Below are 22,306 nucleotides of genomic sequence, written 5' to 3' on the forward strand. Positions count from 1 at the left end.
TATGAGATGAGTTCTGAAAATGGATGGTGAGGGCTACATAGCATTATAGAATGCACTGGACACGGGGAAATGGACACTCAGCATGGGTAAGATGACAACTCTTATATCTGTTAACCACAATAAAAACACAGGTGAAAGGTTGATTCTAGCCAGCTTTTTACTGCTGGGATGCATGCCTGAACCCTCTCGTCTCCAGTGACTGTGCAGAAAGACAATGGCTTTGAGATGAGGAGCAAGCGAGGCTCCCATTTCCCATTTGTTTTGAAGCCCCGTGTCTCCATTGCTTCTCCACAGAATAAATGCAAGCCTGAACTGCTCTTGCATCCGGGACACCGCAGTATGAGGTTGACAGATTACCCAGCATTGATACTTCTAGGCCTGCTCTGTGGAGGGAAGCAGGTATGCAGCAGGCAGAGGCAACTGGGGCAGAGGGTGTCTATGAGGAGATAGATTCCAATCTGGAAAGTACAGTCATAGGTTGCAGAGCTCTACTGGCAAAGGAAAGAATTGTCTCACCCAAGGGGGAGAAAGACATATTTCAAAGACAGATCATACTGCGTGCTTCTCCTTTGGAGATATAAATTGCTGCAGGAAGAAAGCCATTTTCACCTCAGTGGCTCAGGGTGGGATTGCTTTGAGTATCTGACACTTACCTGCCTCTTATTTCAACTTAGAAAACGATGCCTGTCCTTCTTAGTCATATGCCTCACGACATAAGTAAAAGCAAAGGCAGTCGATAAGAAGCCCGGAACTCTGAAAACAGTTACCAGTTCTACAAAATCCTGCTGGAAACGCTTAAGATAAATCAATCTCTTAAAACATTTAGAAGACATCAACAGCAGCCAGCGTCTATGTGCAAGAGGATGGAAACCATGATCTCAGAAGACAGTGGTCAGAGATGCTCTGTTGCCAAAGCCAGACTCAAACCCAGCCCGGCTCCCGCTCATTTTAAAATGTATCATTTTCAAAACTGACGGTTTCCTACATCCTTTCAAATCAAGTCTTACATCTTTTAACTTTATTTTACATGAAAGATATCTCCCTTCAAAGCCACCTTTAGTTAACCTTTAGTTAAAAGGCAGAGGGGGGTGTGCCCCCAAAGTAGCTTGATTTGAAACAAACTGTACTTGTATAATTTGTCTCTTCTTTTCGGGGTGGTGGTGGTGGTGATTGTGTGTGTGTGTGTGTGTGTGTGTGTGTGTGTAGCTATATTCACCTGTGCATGTAGAGGCCAGAGGTTGACATCAGTGCCTTTGTTGATTAGTTTACACCTCATTTTTGGCGATAGGGTCATCTTGATCCTGCCTCCCTAGCAGTGTTTGTAGGCACATGCTGTTGCTCATGCTGTCGTGACCTGTTTTTTTACGTGGGTGCTACAGATCCAAATCCAAGTTTCTATGATTATGCAGAAGCATTTCACCAAGCAAGCCATCTTCCCAACCCTAAGTTGCATATTGTATTTGATTATCTATTGGTTTCAGTGAGAAAACTAGATTTGATAAATGAAACTTGTTTTTACAGGAATATTGGAATATATGTTAAAAGGTGAAAAGTCCCTCTTTTCTATTTTAATTCCTCTAATTTTATTTTGGGGATCTTTTGTCAACCCTCAACCTAATGATTTTTTTGGATAGTATCTCCAGGGAGTTAATTCCAGCAGACCACAAGGGTTTATAATACTCAGTATGCACCTGGCATGTAGATAGGTGTTCAATAAATATTTGTCATCCGAATCACCAAGTGTATGGTTTGCCTATAACTTCAATGTTATAGGCAACACAAAAATAGCAGCTATGGGCAAGTCCAATTCGATGCTTCTGATGCTTTGATCACATCAATTATTTACTAATCTCTGCTGAGTCGTGGGAAATGTAATTTATACAAATGCCTGTAATAATTAGTGTTCAATGTTGACTTGACAAAATCTAGAATCACCTGGGAGATGGGACTTTGGAAAAAATCTGTGGGTGTTTCTCTGGAGTTAAGTGATGTGGGACTTATCTTAATTGTGGGTAGCATCATGTCACTGGTGCGAGCTGGGGCCTTTATATTGTGGACACAGTGTGAGGAGCTTCTTTTAGCTGCTGCCGCTGCTGCTTTATCTTTCCTTCCATGATGGACTATGCCTTGAACTGTGAGCTAAATAACACCCACCCTCCTTCCCTTTCTTCCCTCTCTCCCTCCCTCCCTCCCTTCCTTCCTTCCTTCCTTTCTTCCTTCCTGTTACTTTTGTCAGGGTATTTTATCACGTAGCAGAAAAGAAACTAAAACAAGGCTCACTTCGACATTTAACACCATCACACTGGCATCTCTCTTTCTTCTTCATACCTTGCCTATAAAGAAGAGAATCAGACAGTTTTTCCTGGACATGATTCTGACCAGCATGAATTCAGCCAGGAACAGTGTCACCCTGAATAACAAGAGCTTGGGAAATCAGTTCAGAGTCACACATCTCATTATCATTCTCTCCTCTTCCTTTTGATGGAGTCAAAAATCACAGTCACACTTTCCAGGCCTCAGGTAGTGAAATGGCAGCTGACTCTTTATATAGGCTCCCTTGGGCCTCGAGGACCTACTGGGATGATGCCCAAAGCCTGTGCCCCCAAGGAAGCCCTCAGCAAATATGTTCCTGAGCTCTGCCTGGAGGAACCAGACTGTCACTGCCAGTATCAGGGTCTTTTCTGTGTGAGGTCCAAGCAGAACTGGCAGCTCTTTATTCCTAACAATACAGTGGCACTGACTCCAAGGCCCAGCCAGACTCTCACAGGATCCTGAGACCAAGATTGGGGTCCTGTGACATTGGACATTCCAGTTCCAGGAAGGGTACCTTTTAACAGACTCCATTTCCATCTTTTCCTAGGATTACAGCCATGCATATCAAGGCTTCTCTGAGGTCTGGGGTCTCTGAGAACCATGACTCAGGATGGGTTCCAGGTTCTAAGTCAGTTCACCCTCTTTCTTCTATGTCTATGTACCCTCAAGGGCCACCAAGGAGCTGGTTACAAATACAGATTCTAGACCTCATCCCAACAGGTCCTGAATCAACTTAAGCCTGGAGATTAAGGTGTTCGGGTATCTACCTCAACCCTGTGAGATTTTTAAACCCAGGTTATCACTGGTCCAAGTTTGAGGAAACACTGCCCTGCAGAATAAGAACAACACTGCAGGTTCCAAGTTGCGTTTTATTTTTTTTTCCTCCAAAGATCAATGTCAAAGGAATTCCCACTGGGTATGATTACACCCATAGCAGGGTGCACAGGAACAATTATTATCAGAACTAAATTTAACTAGGATGGGGAGGGACTGTGTACTGTCAAATGGGCTCCAGGTGCACTGTCATTTTCTTGTTTGCAAATCGTAGCCATGGGAGTGCTACAGGGAGAAGAGTGGAGTAGGGAGAGTTCCATGGAGACAAGGGAAGCCTGCTGGAAACAGATGCTATAAAAGGACCTGTCTCTAGCCCTCTAGGTTATACTGATTTGTCTAAGGTGGAGTCATGGGCATCTGGGTCTTGCAAACTACAGGTAATTATTACTCTATACTGTAGCAACAGAGGTGCTAGGAAGGCATCTTCACTCCATGAAGTTGACCTTGAACTGCAGAAAGACCTTGAAGTGGAAGGTGTCAGTGTGGCTGGAAGAGATGTTTGAAGCGTTGTCCTTGTCTAAGAGTTGGAAAGACTTTGTTTTTAAACACTGAAGGAGGTTTAAAATGGACTCCCCATGCCCCACCCCCATCTCTGGTTAGCTTTTGAAATTTGTGACTTCTCACATAAAGAGTAAATACATTTGTATGGTAGAGGTAGGCATATCTCTGAGTTCAAGGACAGACTGGTCTATAGAAGGTGCTGCTTACTGGCTTGCTCCTCATGACATGCTTAGCATATTTTCTAGTTACACCTAGGAATCCCAACCCAGGGGTTGCATCTCTCACAGTCGGCAAGGTCCTCCCATATCAATCATCAATCAAGAAAGAGGGTTCTATGGACTTGCCTATAGGCCAGTCTTACAGAGGCATTTTTTTTCAATCGAGAGTCCCTTATCCCAAATGAATCTAGCTTGTGTCATTGCAGGGTTGTATGTAGAGTCACATGTCCAGATAGAGGAGAACACTTAGTTATTTAAATAAATGAATATTAAATCTGCCATGAAGGAAACGCAAATACTATATTTGTTCTTACATCTTGAGAAAGGCAAACCCAAGCTTTCTTCCATGGTACCTAGGCCTACCCCTTATAGATGCTTTTTCTTGAGATGGTAGCAGACCAGCTGTGACTCTGTTCATGCTCCCTAAATCACCTCCATCAGGTTTGCTAGTGTATGCATGTGGGCTAACATCTTCAGTAGTCCACACTCAGAATTTCAGACCTGTGCTCACAATGTTCTAGGTGATTCTAAGGTACGCTAGGGTTTGAGATCTGCTCTTGAATATTTGCGCACCCTATCGATGCCTTTTGGCTTCCAAGGCTATAGTTTCTATCACTATTTCAGAGTCTCTGCAATTTTGTACACAAGGTCCAGAGGGCTCTGTCACACTAAGTGCTGGGCTGTGGTCACATTGAGTGCTGGGCTGGGGTCAGCCTTCTGCAGAATACATGAAAACACAAGAAGAGACAGATTCTCCTCTTTATTCTTTATCTGGTTAAACATGGTTTAAAAAAAAAATCACAGTGCCTTTGCGGTCCCAGTCCTGCCAGGGTCTTTCCGGGGCTGAGCTGGATGGCGAGTGTTGATGGCCCCAAAGAAACACACTGAGCCAGGAATCTTGTCAAAGCAGGAGCTCAACTTTATGGCATCAGCCTCTCACTTATTTAAGTTTGGAGCATAGGAAGGGGGATTTTTTTTTTTTGATGGGGTAAGATGATGTAGGAGGCAGGGAAGGGTGATGGAGGGTGCAGAGGCAGGACCAAACAGGTCTTGCTGAGCCACCCTGATACGGAAGTGACTGAGACCGGTCTCAAAACTCAAACCAAGCTCAAGTTTGTCCTCAAGGCTCAAACCAGAGCCAAAATGGGGCCCAACATGCCTTATTCTACACGTAGTGATTTACATAAGGGCTTAAGAACTGCTAATTACGAAGCATGGAATTCCTTGATCATTTAAATTTGGACCAATGCTCCTCATAGAATAGCATTGAGCTACTATACTATGTAGATTGGTATACATCCATCTTGGTACATCCATTCTAGTAAGAGAAAGCTTGTTTGGGAAATTGAACGTGGACATTTGATTTTCCTAAGGTGTTCAGAACATTACTTCCTCACAAACATACCTAGGTCTCCATCCCCCCAGAATGCTCGGGTTTGGCATCAAGAGTGCCTTAGTGAGAAACCCAAGTGCTCCTTCTCCAGCCTCCCCATGGCCTGTAAGAGTTCACTACCTGCATTCCTATGAACTGCTGGAATAATTGAGGTTTTTGTTTTTTTTTTTCTATTTTCTAGGAGACACTGGCATCACAGAGCACAAGAATGATATCGCCTGTGGTCATTTCCCGGCTGATTGATGAAAAGAAATCTATGGAAAATGGAGCAATATTGCCACATGCAATTGCTCAGCCTCGGCTGTGTCCCACAAAGCCAGCTTTGGCCAGGCGCGATGGAGTGAGCATGCACAGACGATTTGCTCTATCTCCAGACAGATTGGGAATTTTGACTCCATCAGATGATCAAGGACTGGAGACAGAACCGCTGTCTACAGGGGACAATCTAGGCAAAGGTTCCCACAGTGGTTTCTCGTCTATCACCATTACTGCCCGACGTGTGGGCCCTCCAGCCAGCAGCTTGATATGGGACACTTTTAGGGACCCACTGTGTCCCAAGTGCAAGGCCAAGAATGCTCTGTTCCAAGAGCCCCCAGTTCTGGCTAGTGATGCCCATCTCTGTCAGCACAATAGACCCTTCACCTGTACAGAGTTCCCCAGCAATGGCTCCGTAGAGGGGATGAAGGTTTCCCAGGCTCACTCAAGGCTGAGTGCAAGGCAGGACTACTGGGTCCCCCACATGAATGACAATGAGGACAGTTTTTCTTCAGACAATTCACCATCGAGAAAAGTCCCACTGGTGTTCAGTTCTTGTGTCCACCTCCGGGTGTCTCAGCAGTGTCCCAATGCCATTTACTACTTGGACAAGTCTCTTTCTGTTCCCCTTGAGCGACCTCAAATTGCTAGCCCCAAAATGCACAGGTCTGTCCTGTCTCTCAGCCTCCGCTGTAGTTCCCACCAGTTAACAGCAGATGGAGTAGACAGCTCAGCTAATGGAGAGCCAATCAGCACAGCTCTATCACAGGAACTCTCAGAGGGAAAGCAGGACCTCCTAGGTCCACAATGGGGCCAGCCACAAGGTGGTCACTGGAAAGAGAGCCCAGCATTGGTGCCAGTACATTTGGGGAGTGGCACATGCCCTCGGACTGGCTCCCCTCCACTGGAAAATGTCAAATTGGCAGACGTGGGAAGGAACCAGGTCCCAGGACGAAAGGAGAAAGAGGACCATGCAACATGTACCAGTAGCAGCCACACCAACCAACTCTCCATCCATATTCCCGGCTGGAGTTACAGGGCTGGTGAGTAGATGTTCACCTCAGGAGGTTGTCCACTATCAGTGTCCAGATAAGGGAGGGCTACTGAATTTCTTCTGTATAGCATCATCCCAGTAGATCGATCACATCTCTGCTCCAAGTCAGCAGCTCATAAATTAGCACTGTTGTCTGATTAGACAGATGTTCTCAGATGACACATTTGTAGATGACAAGAAACCTTCCATCAAGATCCCTATCCCAACAACAGTGCCAGGCCATACAGGCAACCCCTAGCAAGCAGTGGCTTCCACAGCTGAAAGAGAGTGGGCTCACACCACATTCCAGAACAGGATAAGTAGAATAAAATGACACCCACATGCAGATTTTGTTTTTAACTTCTCAGGGGTCCAATGACTATTGAGAGTTCTAGAATCTGAGGTTTTTGATTTTTAATCCTATCATTGATAAATGTGTTAGCATCAACATTTAAAAACTACACTTGAGTTGTATAATGGTGTGTGTGTGTGTGTGTGTGTGTGTGTAGTAAGTACAGCATGTTTCCTAATGGGGAAGTTGGAATGTTCCTTACCAATCAGCAGCAAAAGGAATCATGTGTCCTGGGTTGTGTCTGGAGCATCCTGGCTGGGCTTTGTTGCTATTTCTGCTATTTCAGGGCCAGACAGAATTTCCCAGGTGGGCTTCTCTGAGACCCTTTGGCTTTCGGGAGAGGAAACGAGTCTGTCTTGGAGGGAGGGAGGGAAGCAGCCCAGATTTCTCTGTCTCTGTCTCAGTTGTGAGACTGACTGGTTTATGAGTCATGGACTTTCCACTTGGGGAAAATATTTGAAAGAAATAATAGTAAAACTAAAAACGCAGCATATGCATAGTAATTTTATAGCATGAATTTCTTATCCATTTAGCATTTATTAATAAAAATGACTGTAAAACACTTAAAAACTATAATGCACATGGAAGTGTTAAATGATGTAATTAATTTTAACAAGTGTAGATATATTGGATGTTCAGAGATCTTTAGCGTCAATTCAATATAGCTTTTGGATTGATTAAACTATTGAAATGCCTGCATCAACACCCTCATTGCATGCAGGAAAATGCAAACAGTTGTTCTGTGTTCCAAAGATAAATGCCACTTTTGTATTTAAGGAAGTGCTCAAGCTGAATGCTTCATCCTTACTGATGATGATTCCAGAAATAGAGAGACTGCACTCTATGGTGAACGTGACTAGATGCTCTGTTTCACAGTATAGAATAATCACTTGGAAAATTTTTAAAAATCTCACCAAAGGCTTTTTAAAAATAACCAGATCCTGATCACAAATACATTTCAGGGTAGAGTGGCTTCCCTGTGGCTTTGAAAAGAGGCTGGCTGTTCCTAGGCGGGTTAGTGGAGGTTAGTTCTGCCTCCTGTGGGGCTGACATCCCTCAGAATAGTCATGTATTATAGAGACTGTAAATGTATTTAGAGCCTGACTCTAAATCACAAGACTGCATCCTATCATTTGGAGAAAGCCGCAGAGGCTCAAAGAATCTGAGCATCACTTTCCTATTTTCTAGTTCAATGAATGTGGACAGTGACACAGCCACTCCAAGCTCTTATCCTTCACTCACCAATTAGTGTTCTTGAATGTCTTCAAGCTTAGGTTTATTTCCTATTCTCTATCAGCCCCAGATGGAATTTTTGAAGAGAAGAAGTATCATACGAGCCTTGGCAGTTTCTATCCTAACATCCAACACCACAGAAAACATCAAGGATTGAGGAGATATGCAAAGAAATAATTCCTAAGCCTAAGGCCAAAAGGAGAACAGAGAGCCATATGCCTTTTTTCTCCATTAGAATAGGGGGTAATTTATTGTTTGGGAATGTGCCTCTAGTGTGCATGAATGCACATATTACACACACACATACACACACATACACACTTACTTGGCTTGTATACACTCTCACTCATGTATATCTACACTAATTTTCAGTGGGCTACATTTCTTATTGGATAACGAGAAAGCATCTCTCTCCATGCCACAGAATTCCTGCCTGAAGTTTACAAGCGTGATTGACTAGCTCTAATGATCACAGTCTATTCTGGTACAGGGTACATTACTATTGCAGAGAGCATTTGCAAGCTCATCTTCCACCCTCACAGAACCTTTTAGCCTTAACACAAGTACTCTCAGACCATGGCCATGCTCATTAAGACTTGGAATACCTGTGCATTTCCTGTCAGCAACTGGCATTGTATCTAAGACATTCTTGATAGCTTCCTGTGGCTACATACACTGAATGGGCTTCATCCTTCTTACTGTCTGAAGCAAGCTCCTTTTATCTGAACTCTACCCAAGCAGGATCCCTCTGGGCTCACTTTGCTGATACCTTTGGAGGTGCTGCCTGGGAGAGTCCATAGATAGAATCAAGATAATTTTAGCTCTAATCACTAGATCATTGTATAGAAAGTTCACTAGATGATATTCCTGAGTAAACCTTGAAGATAAGAACCCAGGAAGACTCCTAAGGTATGGGGAGATAGGATACATGCAATTACATCATGAAAAACGGGTAGGTTCTGTTCCATGGGAGAAAACTTTCTAGCAAACATATGAGTACTCACTTTTCCTTTGGGACTGAGGTTAAGAGTTGAGTCTCTTTTTTTTTTGCCTACCTTCTTGGTCTTTGATGCTTTGTTAGTGAGCATCCTGCTGGTAAACATCATGCAAAACTCTGCCCCTATTGTGAGGGAAACCTTCATCACTGTTACCACCCTATGCTCATGAAAAATAATCATGGTACATGTTGTTAAAATCCCCAATGCCAGATCCTGGCTTGTATCCATTATTTTAAATCTTCTAAACAATTCTGTAGGGAAAGTATCAGTTACGCCTATCTTGTAGACAAGACAAACAAGGCTTGGAGAGAAAACGACTTACCTAAGTCTGTGTATCCATTAAGTGCTAGAGCTATGTCTGTGGATCCTGTTGTATCCTTGCCAGTGATCACTCTGGGCAGAGTAAGGATGTTGTGGTACCCAGTAGTGGGTCTGTCTCCACTGTCACCATAGAAAGTGGTATTTAAAGATGGCTCAGGAGTATCTCCTGGGGTGGTGACACAGTGGGCTACAAATGGATTTCTGATGAGCTGTAATAAGTTTAGTTATTGATTTAGTTAAAGCTCATCATCTTGGAGCTCCTTCCCTAACCCCAATCCTGGTCTCTGTGCCACTCTGTGGGATTTTTAATATTAATCTAAATGATCCTGACCTCAGTGTGTGTGATTGATTCATCATTGATTCTGATACGTTAACTATTACTTAGTTCATTTTGTATCTGTGATTCATCTCTAAAGCTCTTTTCCTTCCTGAGACATCCATGTAGACACAAAGTAAGATACAATGTCAGATGCTATTGGAGAAAAGACTAAAGAATATGATGTCCTGCTCTGTGGTAGGCCCATGGCCAGTGTACATACTCAAAAGCCTTGCTTCTCAACCTGAGGGCTATAAACCCCTTTAGAGGATGCACATCAGATATCCTGCATATCAAATGTTCATGTCGCAACTTATAACAATAACAAAATTACAGTTATGAAGTAGCAACAAAAGAATTTTATGGCTGGGAGTCTCCACAACATAAGGAACTGTATTAAAGGGTTATAGTGTTAGCAAGGTTGAGAACCACTGCTCTAAGGCATTAGAGCTTATGAATGGCTGGAAGGAAAAAGCCCCTGCCAGGCCACTGCATAGATACCAAATCTGCTTGTCTTCCTAGGCATGGGGTGTACACAGTGGTCTAGCTTTACTTCATTTACACATGAGGCTTACCTGAAGGGAAAATGCCTCTTCAACTCAGCTCTCTCATCACAGAGGACTTATTTCTACAGGGCTCAGACAGCATGGGAAGAAATGTTATTTTGCAAATGTATCTCCACCCCCCAATAATCTAGAATTAAATGAAGCAATCTTTTGTTCTTTCTTGTCTTTTCCCCTCCCCTTCCTCCTCCTTTTGCCTTCACTAACCTCTACCATCCTCCTCTTTTTTTCTCCTCCTCTATCTCCCCCTATCCCCTTCCTTCTCTTCCCTTTCCTTTTATTCCCCCCTCCCCTCCCCTCCCCTCCCCTGTCCTGTCCTGTCCTGTCCTGTCCTGTCCTGTCCTGTCCTGTCCTGTCCTGCCCTGCCCTGCCCTGCCCTGTCCTCTTATAATGGAAAGTATGCTCATCCTTGCAGGCTACATACGTTGTATGGCATTTACTCAGCTCTACTGTTCTAGTGGGAAAGCACTGTGATCCATAGGTTTATACAGCTGTTGCCAATAAAGTTTTATGTACAAAGGCAAATGGTATGAGGGACTTAGCCTGCCTATAATTTGTGACCTTTGATCTAGAACTACTTGACAGTATTGCATCCTGTGTTCTTGGAATTAAGACTCTGTGGTGGAGATCAATGGATAGCCTATCTCCCAAGGTGTGCTTGTGAGAATGACCATGGATTGAAGAAAGATGAAGAAGGGATGAACAGATAGGCAAGTACTCTTGGTGTATAGATAAAATGAAGGTCACAGCTACCCCAGGATCGAGACTGGCTCTTTAGTGTTGCTCTGAGCTGGAGCAAGAAGGCTGGGCCTTTATATCCCAGGGAGTAGATGTGACCTTGAATAAGAAGCCCTTGCCTGCTGGTAAGTCTCTAAGGTGGACCAATGAGGGCTATCGCCCCAGAGTGTGCCATGCAGTGCATGTAAGAGCTAGCCACCCTGCCACTTTCTACTGCACCTCTTATCACTCAGAAAGGAGTTAGGAGACTTCCTGAGTTCCACCTAGGACAAGACTGCAAGTGGGCTATAGACCATCATCTTCTCACCCATGTAAAGAGAGCAGTGAATATTCTTTCCTGCTAAACTCTGCTTGCTCACTTAGGAGCACACTGGACAATTGTGAGAACAGACTTGGCCTGGGGACAGTGGTGAAGGTGTTGCAAAGTGTTTAGACCCAGAACCCTGGTTGTTTTTAACGTTTTTATACATTTTAAATAAAATATTTAAAGTATTGATAATTAAAATAGCATTAATACTTTGTAACAATTAAAATATTGAAGTAATTAAAATAATTGCTTTACTTTCTCCTCCTTTTTCCCTCTCAAACTGATAACCTCTTCTTCCATAAGTATTGTTGTTTTACACACACACACACACACACACACACACACACACACAGAGAGAGAGAGAGAGAGAGAGAGAGAGAGAGAGAGAGAGAGAAAGGACAGACACTATGGCAATATCAGTGGACATGTTAACAAGGAAGGGAAAAGTCTCAAATCTCACAGGGTCACACCCCTGGTCTAGGGAATACAAGGAACTGATGATTGCTGAGAAAGGGAGAGCTAGCCTCTGCAAAGGATAAGCCCTCCTTTTGGTTGTTCAGGACAAAGTGGCCAGCCCTGAAACTGTATATACACAAGCAAGAAAAATGTACTCAGCAGAGGCATGTTTTAAAGGTGAACCAGCAGGACTTGCCAGTGGACCAGATGGACTGTCATCTGTAGGGACTGGAATGTCCAGCATTGTGTATATCCATCTGCATTTCCTAAGGTTGCTCCTGTCTGCAGCATTTCTCAGTGGGATGAGAACTAACACTATAGCGACAACTTGTACAGCTGATAAGTGGTGTATGGTCATGACCAAGTAAATAGTTTTAGGGTAGTGTTTTCTTACCTTTCCTGAAGCAAGAATAATTGGGGAAAGTGGGGTTTTGTTTGTTTTATTAACTATAACTTGATCCAGGGGATGTTTTAGTGTGCATATGAATGCACAAAGAAACTGGAACTACATCTCACTCAACATTTTGAAGAGAGGAGGTGTCAGCAAACAATGATTCAACCCAGTCCCACAACCATTGATGTTCATTTATACATTGATGTTCATATATACAATATCCTCTTGCTACTTCTATAATAGTGACAGAGCTTGAGAGTTGGAAAAGAAGCTGCGTAGCCCACAAAACCAAAATAGCTGTCACCCAGGCCTTTAGACAAAGTGTGCCACCCATGCTCGAGGCTAATCTTTTTATAATCTTCGGTCACTTGTCAGCAATAACTTTATTAGTTCAGTAGGAGAAGTTGACCAGATGGTTATTTGAATTCTTTCATTGGAGAAGGGATTTTCTGTCATTGTAGCTGTCAGAAAAATTATTAGGGTAATTCTCAGAATCAGATGGGATGATGTCCAAGCAAAGGGAGGTATTTTTTTTGTCCTCTACCCCTTCATACCATTGACTCTAGGGCCGCCTCTTATCTTTTGACCAAAGCCTGACAAATTCCCTCTTGTTCTTTTCCTGTTTCCTAAACTATTCATCATGGCCACTAGCCCACATTCCCCTTTATTGTTGGCAACAAAGTCTGTCACTGTATGCCAGTTACCATTGTCACTAATGACTGGGGCACCTGCTAAGCTCTAGCACCTTCTGGTGCCTCCATATCAGAATTCCATCTGGATAGTCTGTTCTCATTTCCTTGACGGTTTTTGTCAGTCCAGGTTCCAGGTACTCTGCTGCTCTCTGACTGCACAGTTCTGAAACAAAACTCAAGTGTATAGGTTACAGTCTTTTAAAGTGACCTCCCCACTCTCTAGAGGCCCTTTTCCTGCTAGGCTGCACAATCTGAAAAGGTGGGAACCCTATGAGTCACTGTCTCCATTCTGCAGAGCACTATCTTAGAGCAGATATTCAAGATCTGGTTGTTTGGTGGAGGTCAAGATACTCTGATGAGCCAACAAAGCAACTGATGTGACATCAGGGTCACTCAAGGACCCTATGTCTTCTTCCTTATACAACCACTCCTCACACCTGGGCCTAACATTCTCTAACCAAGGAAGGGAGGGAGCCATGTAAGATTCACCACCAAGAGGTAGGTTGTGAAAACTACAGAATCCCCAGTTGGTCTGAAAGCTTAGGAGTGAGGCTCTCCAAACTGTGTTTCCCCTGAGAAGCCAGTCAGAAGAGTCAAATACAATTATGGGACACGTTTGTCATCTTTCAAATGGCTAAATGAAGAAGAGGGGACATTTGAGCTGTGCTGCACAAAGATGTAGAGGGTTTTCACAAAGATATTGAAGGTTTGTTTCATTACTGATGTCTTAATGAGGTGAAGTCATCTCTTCCAGGATAATAAATATACTTCTCCATCATCTTTAAGGACCCAAATTTGCCCCTTTTCATTACCCAAGTCAGCTCTAGAAATCAAGAGCCATCCCCCCCCGCCACACACACACATACACTTTGTTTTATCAGACACACCCTGCATTATATGAATGAGCTATGTCTCTACAATGTTAGGGAGAAAGTCATTACTAACACTCCTTTTGTTCAGGTTTGCCGGGGATTCATAAAGAAAGATAGATTCAAGGACTGAAGACTGATCAGATAATGGTCTAAATATTTAAGTTAGAGAACCATAGAGCAACTGTGTAGACATGAATGAGTCCTAGATACTCATGCTCTCTAGAACTCATTCATGTCTAGACCACCAGCAGAGTCTCCACGGGGTGTCGATGGAAGACCGGCTGCATTTCAGTCCATTTAGCTAGTTATTCACCACACAGTTCATAGGCGATTCATGTGTATCAAGCTACTCACGTGAATTCACAGTGGGACTCAATACCACTCTGTAGTTATTAGTCTTAGGTGTGGTCTGAGCTGTTTGCTGGAAATCAGATTAAACACAATCCTGAGAGGACAAAATGGTATTGTGATGAGATATGTAAAGAAAAGTGTTTTGGATACAGATGATCTGGAAAATGGAAAAATAAAAAAAACGTGAGAAATAGGATCATGTATCTCAGTCCTGTCTCTTGGTCAAGTTTTTCTTTCTCCCAGTAACCTTAGAGTAAATCTAAGACCTTTGGGTAGGATGTGATCCTTTCTGGTTTGCCCACCAACTTGGGAGAGCAGAAGACAGGTGAAGATGATAGAACAGACTTGAATCCTTTTAAACTCTGATTTCAGAATAGTTTGCTGTCAAAATGTGGAAATGCTTCTCACATTGCTATCCAATACTTTGTGACCCAGTAGAGCACAGCATGGGGAAGGCATCTGTGTTGGTAATGACCCTGCTTCACAGCTGGGACACTGTAGTGCATAATATGAGACTGATGTTGAGAGTGTAGAGAATTGTTCTTATCCAGGAAGGGCATCACATCCAGGATCATCCCACCCAACACTGATGTCTGTCCCAACTAGTGTTGTCTTGTGTGAGATATTTGGGGAGATGGGGTTATCTCTTCTATGTGTCTTGGTTCTTAGGGGCTATCACAGGCTCTTCAGGGTTGAGGTGTCCTGGAGGGCAGGCATGTGTAGTAGTGGTATTTGTTTTTGCAGTGTCACCACAATTAGGGTTAGACTCTTCTCCCTGAAGTGCCTACCTGCCTACTCTGATTGTTGTGACACATGACCTGTGGAAATGTCCCCAATCATAACCACAGGAGAGCCTTATATATTAGCCTTTAGGAAGTTGTCCATGAAATCAGAAGTTGATCACAAAGTTACCAAAATTAGTTTTTTTGTAACCATTTTCTCTATGAGTTGTAAGATTTGCGTGCATGGACCTCATCCTTGGATCTCCCCATTGACCTGGATTTTGTCATTTGGTTGTCTGACTGACTGGCTGGCTGGCTGGTTTTGGTTTTCTTGAGACAGAAACTCACTATGTATTCCTGGATGTCCTAGAACTTGCTGTGACGCTCCTGCCTCTGCCTCTCCAGTGCTAGGATCACAGATGTACTTACTACCAAACCCAGCCTCTCTATGCTCCTTGGTGTGCTCGAAAATCTCCATGAAGTGTGTAGTCATCATCCATTCTATGGCATTATTCACATGGGTCCCATGAGGAAACCCCCCCCCCCCCCGTACTCTCTGCTTCTCAGAGCTCTGAGTCTTCTGAGAAACTCAGGGTTTCTCAGAGTCTTAGATTGTGCGCCACAACAAATTTTTTGCTAAAAAATCCAAAGCCAACTTTGAAGTCCAGCTCATTCAAACATGTGGAAACTCATAATGACAGATTTTTGCCCAAAACATACTCCTTCTGGCTGTGTCCTATCTTTTGCATGTATAAATACGTGAGTTGGACCAGATAGAGATTATACAGTTCTTTACTCCAAGGACTAAACTGGCAGTTAAATGATGTGGGATCTGGCTCTGGAATGAGGAGGATAGAAGCTTGAGCATTTTTGCTTGGATAAACCATGCTTGGATGTTTTTGTTCAGACAGTGAGCATGTGAGTTTTCCCTAGCACTCCTGGGTCAGCACAAATAGTGTAAGTCTAAGTGAAACAGTTCAGTGCAGAAACCATAGCCCACAGAGCTGTGAGTGGCAGAGCAGCTGACACTAGCCATAGAATTTGGAGGGGTGGCCCACCAAATGCATGAAATGTCGTGTGGTGGGTGCATTTGGAAGGTCACTGTGAGGGACATTGTGCTGGCATGACATGCCCTGTCCCAGCCCACTTGCAACATCTTTTATGGCTCTTTGGTGGCTGTGGTTTCTTCCAGGTTTAGCATTCTGTGAAAAGATTGCTTAGAAAAAAATTTAAATGAATCAGCCCCTCTCTTCTCTGTTTCTTGTTGAAAAAGCAAAACATTCATTATAAAAATTAAAGTTGAGTCCGGCGTGGTGGCGCACACCTTTAATCCTAGCACTTGGGAGGCTAGTGGATTTCTGAGTTCAAGGCCAGCCTGGTCTATGAAGTGAGTTCCAGGACAGTCAGGGCTACACAGAGAAACCCTATCTTGAAAAACCAAAAAAAAAAAAAAAAAAAAAAAAAAAAGAAGTAAAAATAGAAACATGAAAACCAATGTTAACCCTACTACCCTGTATGTCCTCCCATCGGTTATGTAAATTCTCTCATTCACACACTAACTTTTCTTTCTCCTCATATAACACTTCCTTTCCTCTCTTCTCCTTTTTTAAAAAACAAAAATGACATCATACACCTGGATTGTCCACCTGTGTTGTCCATGATTCCCTGTTAAACATCTAATCATTGTAAAGCCTTCTACTGTATGGATTTACTTCACCTTGAAAACCAAAAAATCATATTGTTAAACAGATTACTTTTATTTTAAACCTTTTAGAACAATGTGTTGACAAACATCCTTAAAAAGAGCCATGGAATTTCTTAGCAAGATTCCTAGGACTTTGGTGAGAAGACAGACATGATCATAATGCTCATGGGTATAGATTACTCGACACAGTAGTGTTGCCGCATGAATTCCGCCTTCATTAAGCATCCTCAAACATCATGCATCGCCATTATAACATTCTTTGTACATTTAAATAAGACATTTCTGTAGCATAATATAGACATGCATAATAAGATGTGCATGGTAAAAGTCTATAGCTGTTAAAGCTTCCAGTTTTTAAATAACTTTAAATGAACAGCACCATAGATAGCACGAGAACTTTCCAAGAAGCCATGACCGAGCTTCTATCTCCTTCTGGGCTCATTTTTATCACACACACACACACACACACATACACACACACACACACACACACACACACACACAATGCTTGGCTAGCAGCTTCTCAACCCAGATATTGGGCATTCGGTAATGTCATGTAGCAGTGTTAGGAGCTTTCCTGGTCTCCACACATAGATACTAGCAGCACTTCTCCCTGACCCACTAAGGGGCACACCTCCAAAATGTCTCCAGACACTGTCCCAGGGAGTAAAGTTGACCCTTGTGGATAATGACAGGTCTAAACTGAAGCATCAAGGCTGGTCTTATCAGTAGTATTAGCAAGTGAGACTCAGGTTCCAGGAGTACTCACTAACATGCCTTTTCTGTTCCAGGATTTCTCTCCCAAGATGCCATCTTGCCTTTAGTCATCATGCCTGCTTCTGGTAATTTTCTACATTCAGATTCCTTGCTGCCTCTATCACCTGCCTTTATATCCCCCCAACAGGCTTAGAAAGGCTCCTCTAGCCCGCATTCTTCACTTTATTTAAATCTGTAATCATTTCAGATGAATTTCCTGTGTGGCACAGTACAGGAATCTGTTTTTTCCTACACACTGTATGCCACTTATCCGTGGGGACCATCGATGAGAAATCTGTTATTTCAGAACTGGCTGGCTGTACCACCCCTGTATGGAATTCTTGTTTATGCAAGGATTTCCCTGGTTTACACAGGTGTTTCCTTGTAGGAATTTCATTCCACATGAATACTATGTGAGTCAGAAAAGCTCCCATCTATGTATGGGAAAGATGGGGGGATCCTCTCAGCTATTCTTAGTGTGCTCCAGCGGCATGGAGAGGTCCAACCACTGCAGGATTCAGCCAAAGTGCTACCAGACCCTGTCTAACATCCATTTTATATTTAAGCAAGACCCCCAATCTAATTCTGTACTCTCTCATACACTGTTTTTAGACATTGTTTACTTACAGACATTTTATGTATAGATCTATGAAGGTATCCTGATAAAGGAAAAGATAAAAGGTCATAAAATAAACATTATATTTAAAGGCATATAAAATAGATAGTTAAAAGTATGAACAGGGAACACGAGAAAATAAGTTTCTAGACTGATTTCAGAAGCTAAAACATCCTTCTATAAATGAAAAATCACATTAATTGAATTTTTTTTAAAAGTCACAAAACTTTGGATACTATTAAAAGCAATTACACAGAGACATGAAATATTCCTGTCACTGCTGGAACATGTGATCTTTAATAGTCAATGTTCCACCACCCTCACCCCTGGGGGTCAAGGGTAAATATTCATGTCCATATAAATGGAAGCAAACCTGTGGTCTTCCATTATGTAGCATATTGCTTTCTCACATTTGTCCTCAATGTCCTCTTCCAGTATTTCATAATTTTTAGTGTGGATGCAATAGATCCTTCCTTTCTTCATATTATGAATGCTAATATTGAGTTTTAAACAATTCATTTCTCAACACATACATAATTGATTTCTATAGAATGATCTTTAATATTGAGGTTCTCTTAAGAGGTCTTATCAAATACAGCGGTGTTGTATAGATGGCTTAGGAGTTTCCTTTTTTTAAAAACAAATAAACTTAAGCCGGGCGTGGTGGCGCACGCCTTTAATCCCAGCACTTGGGAGGCAGAGGCAGGCGGATTTCTGAGTTCGAGGCCAGCCTGATCTACAAAGTGAGTTCCAGGACAGCCAGGGCTATACAGAGAAACCCCGTCTTGAAAAACCAAAAAAAAAAAAAAAAAAAAAACCCCAAAAAAAACAAATAAACTTCCCTTTTGACAGTTTCATACATGAGAACCCAGCCATAAACAAGACATTTATTTGTTCCAGTCCTCTAATGGTCAAACAATTTATGTTGCAGAATAAGTAGTGAAAATGATGTAGGAGATGAGAGATGGGGAAAGGCTCTAGCTGGCCGTCCTCTATGCACAGCCATGTTTTTCATGACTTATTGCATAAGGCACCATCGCAAGTAGGATATAAAGAGAGGTACTGAGAGACAGCATTTTGTCTTAGTCCCTGTTAAGTATAAGGATATTTTAAAATGTAGATTCCATCTACCTAAGTCTGTCTATATAAAGTGCTGTTTATATTTCACCATTTATTGTGAGATATTTTACTAGTTTTTAAGTGAGCAGTTCCATGGCATTAGGTAAATTAATGATGTTTGGCAACTGTCACCACACCCATCCAAATAACTCTTATTGTCTTATAAACAAAACTCTGTCCCCATTAAAGCTGGCACTCCATCCCCTGGTGAGCACAGTCCACTTGCTGTCTCTGCATTAACTCCTCTGGGGACCTCATGTGAGTGGAATCATACACATCATCTGTCTTTTTGCAAGTGGCTCAGTTTACTTGCACACAACACCCTTAGGCTTTCTCCATGGTATACCATTTGTCAGTCTCCTTCTTTGCTGAGGCACAATCACATTCCCTTCCATGAATATGGCCTCTTTTATCCATCCACATGTTGATGGACACTTGGATTCTGTTTACCTTTAGGCTATTTTTATTAATCCTCCCAGGAACATGAGTGTACAAACGTTATTTTGATGCCCTGCTTTCACTGTTTGTGGGTATATACCTAGGAGTGAAATTGCTGAATTACATGTCAATTCTATTTGTAAGTTTTGAGGAACTGTCATACTGTTTCCATGGCGACTGCACTACTTGGCATTCCTACTGTAAAGTACAAAGGACCTTGTTACTGTATACCATCATCCATACTTGTTCTATGTTTACTCTTAAATATCCATCCTAATTAGCATCTCATTGTGGTTTTGCTTTACGGTTCTTTAGAGGTTTTCTAATGATTGAATATTGCATGTATGTGTGTGTGCCTGTCGATCATTTATATAGACTTTCTGAGAAATGTCTACGTAAGTCCCTTGTTTGGCTTTTATTCAGTCTAATTTTTTTATTCCTATTACTAATTTGATGAAGACTCTTGATTTGCCTGGGCATTGAGTATTGACAAGTTCTTTTAAGCCTTATTTGCCTAACAATAGAAGTTTTCCTCTTTATTTTATGAACCTGGGGAACTGCAATGATTTTCATGCTAATTTGGGATTGCTATTTGGTTATGATATATTACATCATAAAATAATATTGCTAAATTTCATTTGCTAATATTTGGGGATCTATTTTGTGAGACACTAGTATGTTTGCTTAGGTATCATGGAAACACTAGCTTTTAGAAAATGAGTTGGAAGCTATTCTCTCCTCTGGCTCTGAGTGCTGGACTGAGCTCACCAGAGAAACTCTCTTGCTCTGAACATCAGTTCGAGGGGAGGTTTTCATTACAAATACAGTTGTTGTTTTGTTTTTTTGTTTTTTTTGTTTTTTTTTTTAACTTGCATTGTTGTAGTTGGGTTTCTATTTCTGTGGTAAAACACGATGATCCAAAGCAACTTGGAGAGGAAGATGAATTTATTTCATCTTATAGCTTAAGCCCATCATCCAAGGAAGTCAGGGCAGAAATTCAAGATAGGAACTGAAGTAGAATTCATAGATGAACACTCCCTATAGCTATGGCTTTCTCAGTCTGCCTTCTTATAGTACCTAAGATCCTCAGCTCAAGGGTGAAGCCACCCACAGTGATCTAGGCCCTCCCATGTCAATCATCAGTCAAGAAAATTAACTACAGGCTTGCCTTTACAATCCAGCTCGGGGCATTTTCTCAGTTGAGATTTTCTCTTCCCAAATGACTCCAGTCTATGTCAAATTACCATAAGAACTAGCCAGGATACATTGTCATTAGCTAGGAGTTCTACTTCTTATACCATTTTTGTGAGGAATTTGTGTCTTGAAAATCTACCATTTCATCCAAGGCATTTGTGTGATTCACATAAAGATGTTCATAGTATTTATAGTATGTTGGGTATCCAGTAGTGTTCTTGATTCATCTCTCATAATAATGGCTTGCCTTTTCTTTGTATAAGTCTACAGAGACATTTAACAATATACTATTTTTATTTCCCCTCAGATTCTTATTTTATTCTATTGATATTTTCTATTTACCAGTTTTTCTACTTGGTTGAGCGTCTCTAATCCAAAATCTAAAATGTGCCACAGTCTAACTATATTTAAACATTTGATATAACACAAGAGGAAAATATTTCCCCATGGAATTTTTAGTGTGAAATATTATTTAAAATGCTATTTAAAATTACCTTTTGGCTATGTACATAGCATGTATGCAAAACATAGGTCAATCTCCTGTTAGACTTGGGTTTCATCCCCCCAAATGTCTGCATATGCATTTGTAAATATTTCAGAATCCAACCCCCAAAGATGACTCGCCTCTATGATGCTTGATGTTCAAAGAATTTCTGCCTAGGCTCTTAAACATCACTTTATTTTCCTTGTCATTTCATTTTCATGAGATGTAGAGAGAATAAGGCTGAATCCAGTACTTATTTCTCAAAACATTATGTGTCATTCCCAAATGTTTAAACAGAAAGATGAGACCACTCATAATTTTCTTCATTGTTGATTTGTATCCATTTATGTCTGTCACATTATCTAAGTTTTCTAGGTTTCTCACTTCTGTCTTATCTCCTTCATTGCCCTGCGTTGAACAGATTTTTTTTTCTCATTTTGCTCTTTATCTCTGCTAGTTAAAAGCAGCTCTCTCTCTCTCTCTCTCTCTCTCTCTCTCTCTCTCTCTCTCTCTCTCTCTCTCTCTCTCCTCCCTCCCTCCCTCCCTCCCTCCCTCCCTCCCTCCTCCCTCTCATCTCACAACAATGTAGCATCCTCAGGTAGGGAGGCAGAAATGCAGAACCACAGCACAATTCTTGCGCATCAGGTCTACCGGCTCTGTTTCTGAGGCTAACAGTCCGACTGTTACTTTTATGCAATGTCTGCCTGTGTCCTGTTTGCCACGTCTCTGGTTCCTTTCCATTGCGCATGTCAGATCTGTTTTCACATTCCTAAAGTGTGCATTGGGGAGCTTTGGAGCTAAACTGTTTCAGATTGGGATGAGGTTGAGGGGATGTGGATAGTCCATAAATTTGAAAGATCTGGTGAGGAATGCCACCGTGTGCTGACAGTGATATCGGCTCAGCACTTGAAGACTTTACTCTTTTTGTGTTTGGCTTCATTTGTTGCCATGGAGAAGGTATCTGTCCTGTACCTATTATACCTTTGGGCTTTACCTCTGGGTTACATTGAAGCTGTCTCTGTGTTGTGTTATTTTTCATGGTAAATTTATTTATTTATTTATTTTTATTAGGTATTTATTTCATTTACATTTCCAATGCTATCCCAAAAGTCCCCCACCCACTCCCACTTCT

General features: G+C 42.0%; 1 protein-coding gene across 4 annotated transcripts in view; it reads left to right on the forward strand.

The window, feature by feature from the left end:
• Window positions 1-22,306, forward strand: part of CUNH10orf90 (chromosome unknown C10orf90 homolog) — a 142,687-nt gene that overhangs the window by 62,450 nt on the left and 57,931 nt on the right. For 3 of the 4 annotated variants that reach the window (XM_085841215.1, XM_021167523.2, XM_029479182.2), the window contains exon 3: window positions 5,441-6,557. In XM_085841215.1, coding sequence (XP_085697341.1) covers window positions 5,468-6,557 — 1,090 coding nt within the window. In that variant the 5' untranslated portion in view covers window positions 5,441-5,467. Of the gene's footprint in view, window positions 1-5,440; window positions 6,558-13,368; window positions 13,416-17,358; window positions 17,410-22,306 lie in introns of those variants that run through there. The other variant, XM_085841216.1, reaches the window with a different exon arrangement.

This window comes from Mus caroli, unplaced genomic scaffold, assembly GCF_978045245.1.
Source record: "Mus caroli unplaced genomic scaffold, Mus_caroli_1 scaffold_8, whole genome shotgun sequence".
Classification (NCBI taxonomy): domain Eukaryota; kingdom Metazoa; phylum Chordata; class Mammalia; order Rodentia; family Muridae; genus Mus; species Mus caroli.